Below are 10300 nucleotides of genomic sequence, written 5' to 3'. Positions count from 1 at the left end.
TACACTCCAAAACTACAAATGGCTGCTCCCAAGGGCTTCATGCAGATGTTAAACAGAACAGGGGACAGGACTGAACCTTAAGGGCCCCACAGGCCGGTGGCCAAAGAGTCCTCCTCAGAACATCCCTCTAGGAAGGAACAGAGCCACGGAAGAACTGGACCTCCATTGCCCAACCTAGAAAGGCAACTCAGAAGGATACCATGGTCAATGGTTCCAGGGGAACCAAGAGGGACACACACCCCATCTAGCTCTCTTCGTATGTCACCCATTAAGGCAGTGGTTCTCAATCTGGGGTCCCCAGATGTTTTTGGCCTACAACTCCCAGAAACCCCAGCCAGTTTACCAGCTGTTAGGATTTCTGGGAGTTGAAGGCCAACAACATCTGGGGACCTCAGGTTGAGAAGCACTGGGTTAAGGTGACCAAAGCTGTCTCTGCCCCATGACCAGGCCTGGAAGCAGATGGAAATGGATCTAGATCAGGCCTGAACAACCTGCGGCCCTCCAGATGTTTGGGCCTCCAACTCCAAGAAGCCCTAGCCAACTTGTCCAGTTGCCAGGAATTCTGGGAGCTGAAGTCCAAACACCGGAAGGACCACAAGTTGTGCAGGCCTGGTTTGGATAATCTGTGTCATTTAGGAAGCCACCACACTCCCCAGGACCTTGCCCATAAATGGAAGGCTGGGCATCATGAGGGACCCACTGTTGGCACCCTGCATTAGAAGAAGACCTTGGGGATCTTTAAACACTATAATGGTTAAAAAAGCCCAAAATGTCCAGCAGGCCAAACACAGGACTAAATTGAGTAATCAGACACACAAAAGCAGGAGAGCTCAGCGAGTGCTCTTGTGCCTCCTTTGTTAACAGCGCACGTTGAATCAAATGGCCACAAGGAATTTCAGTTACACTCTGGCTTTGGCAGGATCACTCTGGGGCTCAGCAACACTTGGGTGGGGGTGGGGGGACCAGTAGCTATCAAAACACAAGGACAACTAATAACTCAAAAGAATGAGTGTAAGTGAAGACATAACCCCAAGCAGCATCCATCTAAGGAAGGATCTAGCTAGAGCATGCCATGCTCTGGGGTACTCCTCTTACGCTTTGCCCCTGGCACTACATCAGGCAAAGGCCTCTTGGTCTGAGGCCAGGTCCACTTGGCCCTCATCAGGCAGATTCTCAGATCACCTCTTGCGAGACTTCTTCCATATATGTAGAGAGAAGGGCTAGCTCTCCAAGATGGGTTCAGGAAAGGGGGAGACATGAAGGATCAAGCGGCAAGCATACCTGGGAAAACAGAGCGCACCAAAGAACTTCCAAGAAAACTAGCCTGTGCCTTATAGATTACAGCCAAGTACCTGACTGTGTATAACGTGAGAAACTACAGATCTCTCTTGAAGGGTGGGCACCACAGTGGACTGTCCTGTATTCAGGATTTCCAACTGGCACCTTGTATCCCGAACATATCCTACGTACAATAAACTGGACCCAGAAGAGGCATGGAGGAAGGAGCATCAACTATGTGAGATATGCAAACGATACCATACTATTAGCAGAAAATAGCAAAGTCTTGGAACTTGAAGGAAGTCAAGGAAGAAAGTACAGAGAAAACAAAAACAATGATCAGAGGTGATTTCCATGACATTAGAGTAGATGGCAAAGACATTGGAAAGGTTAAGGATTTGCTGTACTTTTTCCATCGTTAGAACAGACACTAGGAATCAGAAGATGGACAGGACTTGGAAGGGCAGCGACAAAGGAACGAGGCAAAACCCTGAAGCGTCCAGATGTTGCACTGAATAGATACTGATGTCAGGATGTCCCACACCATTGCATTTCCCATTCCTATGCATAGTTGTGAAAGGTGGACAGAGAAGGAAGCTGATCAGAAGAAAGTCAATTCAGTTGAAACATGGAGAAGAATTTTGTACGGATGCCATGGATGGCCAACAAGACACGAAAAAGTGGGTCCTGGAGCAAACCAGACCTCAACTCTCTAGGGCTGGGTAACCACGGAAAAAATTGTTTCTAAACTCGATTCGTTTCCAGGAAGCGCTAGCGTTTCCAAATTCTAAACACTTCCGAAATTTTGAGATTTCAAAGTTTCGTTATTTATGAAATTTCGTTAATTTCGAATCGATTCGTTAATGGCGGACGCGATTGCGCAATATGCTAAAACAAACCTCCAAATGGGACAGGGGGAACTTCTGAAGCTTCCCCCTCTCCCTCTGTGGTTGATTGTTGGTGTGATAAAACAAACAACAACTATAAAACTTGCACCAGACATGCGAAAATAATTACGAAATAATTATGAAATAATTTTGAAATAATAACAAAATAATTACGAAATAAATTGAAAAAATTGTTTCGAATCTAATTTACTCCTCACACTATTCCAAAATGGCTCAATATCGGATCGTAAGCTAATTTAAATACGAATTAATAACGAATTACGAAATTAACGAACGAAACCGCCCAGCCCTACAACTCTCCTTAGAAGCCCAGACGACTAAACCGAGACATATCAAGAAAAGAGAGGACTCCCGAGAAAAGGCAAGAGCGCTCGGAAAGGTGGAAGGCAGCAGGAAAAGAGGACGGCAGCATCACAGATAAGGACACGCAAGCGAGGGATCCACAGCTGCCCCGAGCCTGCAGACCTAATCGGAGTCTGTGATCTTTGATATTGTTGTTTTTAAATTGCTTTAAATTGTTTTTAAATTGTTTTTAAATTGTGTTAGATTTCAGCCTGTTCTTGTAAGCCGCTCCGAGCCCCAGGGGAGTGGCCGCATAGAAGTTGGAATAATAAATATGTAATAAGAAATTCAATGTGCAAATTTGATAAATGTGAATTTAAAATGATGTGTGGGAATGAATGGAAGAATGGAAGTTGTATGGATGGAGATAATAATTTTGGAAACACCAGTATAATATTAAGGCCTGCAATGACTAACTACCTTCTTGCTGCTTTGTGATTGAAACTTGCTAATGAGATCTGAAAAGTAAACTGTGATAAGAACTGGGACAGTGATAAAGGAAATGTTTGCAGCCTTCCTTATGTTAAGAAGGAAGTCAACATAAGATCAACACCAATCAAGAAGATCAACATCTGGCCAGGAAACTGAGATGGATCCAGGATGGAAGACGTCTATCATTAATTTGCAACTTTGGGACTACATCAACAGAATATTCCTATAAAAGACTCGGGCTAATAATGCTCAAATCGTGGCAGACCGAGGAGTCTGTTCCACCCGCCATGCTCTGCTCCACGGGAAGGAGAGAGGTGGTGTATTCAGATAGTGTCAGATATGCTATGGGAAAGCATGATTCTGGACACTTTGGGGCTTCTTTCTCAAGGGAAGAGGAAGAAGTGCGCTTTTGGAGTCTTAGATTTTGTGCAGGGAGTCAGGTTCTGCTGTATGGAAAACAGAGATCTGGTCCTTGGCACTGTTCTTAGGGAAAGAAGTTTTGGTATCTCAACGTTTTGAAGTTATGGCGTTATGGAAGTTATGGAACTATGCGTTGGCAGGCTGCAGGAAAGCAGGGTCTGGCCTTACAGGTGCTTCTCCAAGGAGGGAGAAAGGATATGGTAATATTTGGATGCATGTGGATGAATGCATGTACATGTGTGTGAATGTTGAATGAAAATGTAATTCCCCTATGTTTGTTTGTTAACCAATGTAATTGTGAATCCAATGTAGTTGCATAGAATCTGTATGTCTGTATGTCCAATGTCATTCTTTGTCTGAATGTTTTCTGTAATCTGATATATCTTCTCACACTGGAAATTGCAATAAAAAGAACCTATGCTTTAAAATCATTGAAGAGTCATTCATAACATAATTGGTGTCAGAAGTGGGATATTCTTTTCCAATGTGGGAAAGTTATTCATAACATTATTTGGCGTTATTTGGCATTCTTTTCCAGTATGAGAGAATAAATTAACAGTTTTGGTTTCTGGAGTAGGATATGATATTTTTCAGTGAAACAAAAGAAATTTGGAGGAGTGAAAATGATTTTTCTTGCTTTAGAGAAATAAAGTGTTTAGATACATCTTGAAGAATTGCAGAAATGAGGGAACAAGGGAGTCCTAAGTCTCTGAAAGGTAAATGTATTGGAGTAGTTTAAATGGATTGGAATCCCCATAATTCCCATATGGAGAGGGGGAGGAAGATCACGGTGTAGAAACTTGCTTGGGAAGTTTGGTTGTTGTTGTTGTTTTAAGCCATGGAAGGGCTAAATATGTTTTAAGTATTTTTTAGGAATTTAGAGGAAAAGTCTTTCTAATGAGGGAAGATAGCATTTTAATTTGGAGTTGTTTTTACAGTAAATTGACAGAAGAAGGGGCTTCTGTGTCAAAGGTCAGAGGAAAAATATACAGCAGGAGTTGCAATTTAAGGCAAGATGCAGTTTTGACCCTTGAAATGTAGAAAAAGAGATCTAAATGAATTTTAAGTTTTGTACAGGAGGAGTCTTGTTGATTATAAAGGAATATAGGGTGCTTGTTACAAAATGGTATTATTATGTTATCTAGAGGGGGTATTTTATGGTTGAATAAAAATGTAATTGGAGTTATGATTTTGCAAACTGGTAAAGACAGATGAGTTATGTGCATATGAAGAAAGGTTCTTACATTAATTGATCAAATGTTTTGAAAGTTTAAATGCAAAAGTTCAATTTATCTGAAATGGTTAATTCAATTGTAATGATTATTATATTGTTACTTGTAATTGTGAAAATGTATTTCTGTTTCAAGAAAATGAGATTTTGATTCAACTGAAATTTAGAAGTTACTTTACTATATGTTGCATATAGATTTAAAAATGAAATCTATATGCAAGAGGGGGAATATGTAATAAGAAATTCAATGTGCAAATTTGATAAATGTGAATTTAAAATGATGTGTGGGAATGAATGGAAGAATGGAAGTTGTATGGATGGAGATAATAATTTTGGAAACACCAGTATAATATTAAGGCCTGCAATGACTAACTACCTTCTTGCTGCTTTGTGATTGAAACTTGCTAATGAGATCTGAAAAGTAAACTGTGATAAGAACTGGGACAGTGATAAAGGAAATGTTTGCAGCCTTCCTTATGTTAAGAAGGAAGTCAACATAAGATCAACACCAATCAAGAAGATCAACATCTGGCCAGGAAACTGAGATGGATCCAGGATGGAAGACGTCTATCATTAATTTGCAACTTTGGGACTACATCAACAGAATATTCCTATAAAAGACTCGGGCTAATAATGCTCAAATCGTGGCAGACCGAGGAGTCTGTTCCACCCGCCATGCTCTGCTCCACGGGAAGGAGAGAGGTGGTGTATTCAGATAGTGTCAGATATGCTATGGGAAAGCATGATTCTGGACACTTTGGGGCTTCTTTCTCAAGGGAAGAGGAAGAAGTGCGCTTTTGGAGTCTTAGATTTTGTGCAGGGAGTCAGGTTCTGCTGTATGGAAAACAGAGATCTGGTCCTTGGCACTGTTCTTAGGGAAAGAAGTTTTGGTATCTCAACGTTTTGAAGTTATGGCGTTATGGAAGTTATGGAACTATGCGTTGGCAGGCTGCAGGAAAGCAGGGTCTGGCCTTACAGGTGCTTCTCCAAGGAGGGAGAAAGGATATGGTAATATTTGGATGCATGTGGATGAATGCATGTACATGTGTGTGAATGTTGAATGAAAATGTAATTCCCCTATGTTTGTTTGTTAACCAATGTAATTGTGAATCCAATGTAGTTGCATAGAATCTGTATGTCTGTATGTCCAATGTCATTCTTTGTCTGAATGTTTTCTGTAATCTGATATATCTTCTCACACTGGAAATTGCAATAAAAAGAACCTATGCTTTAAAATCATTGAAAAGTCATTCATAACAAATAAATAAATAACTAAAATAATGGGGTCCTTGCAAGCCAAGACCAATTCAATGGCAGTTAAGAACAACAACAAAATAAGTGAGACGCATTCGTCACTGGAACGCAAAATTGACAGTTAGAAGCCTAAGGAATATTTCCAGGAATGTGTTGCTGTAGGTATTTTCAGGCTGTATGGCCATGGTCTAGAGGCATTCTCTCCTGACGTTTTGCCTGCATCTATGGCAAGCATCCTCAGAGGTAGTGAGGTGTGTTGGAACTAGGAAAAAGGGTTTATATATCTGTGGAATGACCAGGGTGAGACAAAGGACTCTTGTCTGCTGGAGCTAGGGGTGAATATTTCCACTGACCACCTTGATTAGCATTGGATGGCCTGGCAGTGCCAGGAGCAATCTTTTGTTGAGAGGTGATTAGATGTTTCCTCTCTGTTGTTTTGCTGTTGTAGTTTTAGAGATTTTTTTAAAACTGGTAGCCAGATTGTGTTCATTTTCATGGTCTCTTCCTTTCTGTTGAAATTGTCCACCTGCTTCTTGTGGATTTCAATGGCTTCTCTGTGTCGCCTGACATGGTGGTTGTGAGAGTGGTCCAGCACTTCTGTGTTCTCAAATAATATGCTGTGTCCAGGTTGGTTCATCAGGTGCTCTGCTATGGCTGATTTCTCTGGTTGAAGTAGTCTGCAGGGACTTGCATGTTCCTTGATTCATGTGTTGGGTGATGCTGCTGCGTTTGGTGGTCCCTCTGGAGACTTCCTGTCCACAGCTGCATGGTATACAATGGTAGACTCCTGCAGAGGTGAGAGGATCCCTCTTGTCCTTTGCTGAACGAAGCACTTGTTGCATTTCCTTGGTGGGTCTGGAGATAGTTTGTATGTTGTATTTCCTCATCAGTGGTTCCCTTGATGTATGGTCCTTCCACAGATATATAAACCCCTTTTTCCCCAGTTCCAACAGACCTCACTCCCTCTGAGGATGCTTGCCATAGATGTAGGCGAAACATCAGGAGAGAATGCCTCTAGACCAGGCATGGGGAACCTTCGGCCCTCCAGGTGTGGTGGACTTCAACTCCCACAATTCCTTGAGGCCAAGGTAAGCCTTTGGGGCGAATGCTGAGCCTCAAGGAATTGTGGGAGTTGAAGTCCACCACACCTGGAGGGCCAAAGGTTCCTGACCCCTGCTCTAGACCATGGCCATGTAGCCCGAAAAAACCTACAACAACCCAGTGATTCTGGCCATGAAAGCCTTCGACAAGACATTTTCCAGGACTGATGATATTGTATAATGTTTTAAAATGATTTTATTGTGAATTGTAATTTTTATGGTATTTATGCTGTTGGCATCCTCTGATGCTCAGGGGAGGCTGCGCTGAGTCCCCCCTTTGTGGGGAGAAGGGAGGGATATAAGTATTTCAAATAAATAGATTAATAATAAATATTGTGTTGGCGCACTCTGGCAATTACGCCAAACACATGAAAGTGTATACCAATCTCACACAAGCTGGAGGAAGACTTGCCCGAGATGGCGAAGAAATGCCCCCAAAACTCATGCTGGACTCCCCTCCACGTGGCTTAAAGCCTGATTTCTGCTGGCAGAACTCTCTGAACATCTCACCAATACATACACCCTGTCCCTGGGGGGTCTTCCCAGCTGCACAGTCTTCCCAAGGCAAGCTGCCCCCTTCCTGCCCGCCCTGCCCTTCTTCCCCTTCGGGAACCGGAAGCATTTCCTCCTCCTTGGAGGCTCACCTTCTTGAACTGCTTCTCGTGCTCGCTCCCTTGGTCTGTGGCTCGGAAGGCCGTGTCCCCGGGAGAACCTGCAAAGGAAGACGGAGGCACTCAGCACGGCACAGCACTCCTCCTCCTCGTTCCGCACAGCAACAGAGAGACAAAGCTACACCAATTAAGCCACATGGCTGTCTAGTTTTCTAGGAACACCCTTCTGAAAACGACCTTCTCCTCTGGGAAATGGACCCTCTTTGAAAGAGTCTCTCTCTTCAGTTCTTGTGGGTTTTTTTGGGCTATATGGCCATGTTCTAGAGGCATTTCTCCTGACGTTTCGCCTGCATCTATGACAAGCATCCTCAGAAGTTGTGAAGTCTGTTGGGAGTAGGAAAAATGGGTTTATATATCTGTGGAAAGACCAGGGTGAGACAAAAGGCTTTTGTAAGTTGGGCTAGATGTGAATCTTTTCAATTCACCACCCTGATTAGCATACAATGGGCTGACTGTGCCTGGAGCAAACTCTTCTTGAAAGGTGATTAGATGTAGAATCATAGAATCAAAGAGTTGGAAGAGACCTCATGGGCCATCCAGTCCAACCCCATTCTGCCAAGAAGCAGGAATATTGCATTCAAATCACCCCTGACAGATGGCCATCCAGCCTCTGCTTAAAAGCTTCCAAAGAAGGAGCCTCCACCACACTCCAGGGCAGAGAGTTCCACTGCTGAACGGCTCTCACAGTCAGGAAGTTCTTCCTAATGTTCAGATGGAATCTCCTCTCTTGTAGTTTGAAGCCATTGTTCCGCGTCCTAGTCTCCAAGGAAGCAGAAAACAAGCTTGCTCCCTCCTCCCTGTGGCTTCCTCTCACACATTTATACATGGCCCTCATCATGTCTCCTCTCATCCTTCTCTTCTTCAGGCTAAACATGCCCAGTTCCCTAAGCTGCTCCTCATAGGGCTTGTTCTCCAGACCCTTGATCATTTGAGTCGCCCTCCTCTGGGCACATTCCATCTTAGAGTCAACATCTCTCTTGAATTGTGGTGCCCAGAATTGGACACAATATTCCAGGTAAAGTGGTCTAACCAAAGCAGAATAGAGGGGTAGCATTACTTCCTTAGATCTAGACACTAGGCTCCTCTTGATGCAGGCCAAAATCCCATTGGCTTTTTTTGCCGCCACATCACATTCCTGGCTCATGTTCACCTTCCTCCCCACGAGGACTCCAAGATCTTTTTCACACATACTGCTCTCAAGCCAGGCATTGTCCCCCATTCTGTATCTTTGCATTTCATTTCATGTCCCTGTCTGTTTTTCTCTCTGCTGTTTTAATTTTAGAATTTTTTATTTTTTATTTTTTTTTATTTTTTAAATTCTAAAATTAAAACAGCAGAGAGAAAAACAGGCAGGGACATCTAATCACCTTTCAAGAAGAGTTTGCTCCAGGCACAGTCAGCCCATTATATGCTAATCAAGGTGGTCAGTTGAAAAGATTCACACCTAGCCCAACTTACAAAAGCCTTTTGTCTCATTCCACAGATATATAAACTCCTTTTTTCCCATCTCCAGCAGACCTCACCTCTGAGGAAGCTTGCCATAGATGCAGGCGAAACGTCAGGAGAAATGCCTCTAGAACATGGCCATATAGCCCGAAAAAACCCACAAGAACTGAGTGATTCCAGCCATGAAAGCCTTCGACAATACATTAGTCTCTCTCTTGTGTGCAGAAGTGCAGCCGGTCTGACCCAAAGGCTTGCAGATGCAATGACAGCACATACATAGAGCACCACCACCATCTTCAGTTGCTGCAAGGAGCATTTAAGTCAAAGGCAAAAGCAGTTTTTCCCAAGCCAGGGAAATGCTTCCTGCGAAGCCCAGGGCTCTCTTTGGTTGTTTTGCCTCAAAAGGGTCGGCCTCATGCAACCAGCTGGTGCTTTTCTAAGAAAAGGTAAGGCGCACCCATGTTCCCTTTTCCCAGAGGAATTTCTGATTAGATTTTTCTTAAACCCAAAATCAGAATTTCTAATGCACACAAAAAACAATGTCTTCAACAGAACTGCATCGACCAGGAACAAAGCCAAGGAGTCCCCACATTTGGTTTTGCTGTGAGTTTTTTTGGGCTGTCTGGCCATGTTCCAGAAGTATTCTCTCCTGACATTTCGCCTGCATTTATAGCAGGCATCCTCAGAGTTTGTGAGATCTGTCGGAAACTAGGCCAGTTTATGTATCTGTGGAAAGTCCAGAGTGGGAGAAAGGACTCTTGTCTGCTGGAGCTAGGTGGGAATGTTTCAACTGACCACCTTGATTAGCATTTGATGGCCTGGCAGTGCCTGGGGAAATCTTTTGTTGAGATGTGATTAGATGTCCTTGATTGTTTTTGTTTGAGGAAAGTGTGAATGCTGAAATTGATTACCTTGATTGTCACCGAAAAGCCTTGCAGCTTCAAGGCTTGGCTGCTTCCTGCCTGGGGGAATCCTTTGTTGGGATTCAACAAAGACAAGAGTTCTTTCCCCCACGCTGGGTACTCCACAGATATATAAACCTCACTTGCCTAGTTTCCAAAAGAACCCCCAAACCTTTGAGGTTCCCCATCACAGATGTGGGCAAAACGTCAGGAGAGAATGCTTCTGGAACATGGCCAGGCAGCCTGGAAAACTCACAGCAACCCAGTGATTCTGGCCATGAAAGCCTTCGACAACACATAGTCCCTGCATTTATTG

At 43.4% G+C, this 10300-nt stretch overlaps 1 protein-coding gene across 4 annotated transcripts in view; it reads right to left on the bottom strand.

Annotated features, from left to right (window-relative positions):
• The window catches only part of OPA1 (OPA1 mitochondrial dynamin like GTPase), a 107889-nt gene that overhangs the window by 78346 nt on the left and 19243 nt on the right, over positions 1–10300 (bottom strand). For all 4 annotated transcript variants that reach the window (XM_067466180.1, XM_067466182.1, XM_067466181.1 and 1 more), the window contains one exon: positions 7610–7677. In XM_067466180.1, coding sequence (XP_067322281.1) covers positions 7610–7677 — 68 coding nt within the window. The remainder of the gene's footprint in view (positions 1–7609; positions 7678–10300) is intronic.

The sequence above is a fragment of the Anolis sagrei genome, chromosome 3 (assembly GCF_037176765.1).
Source record: "Anolis sagrei isolate rAnoSag1 chromosome 3, rAnoSag1.mat, whole genome shotgun sequence".
NCBI lineage: Eukaryota > Metazoa > Chordata > Lepidosauria > Squamata > Dactyloidae > Anolis > Anolis sagrei.
The sequence above is the reverse complement of the archived record's forward strand: the minus strand, read 5'-3'. Positions and strand labels throughout refer to the sequence as shown.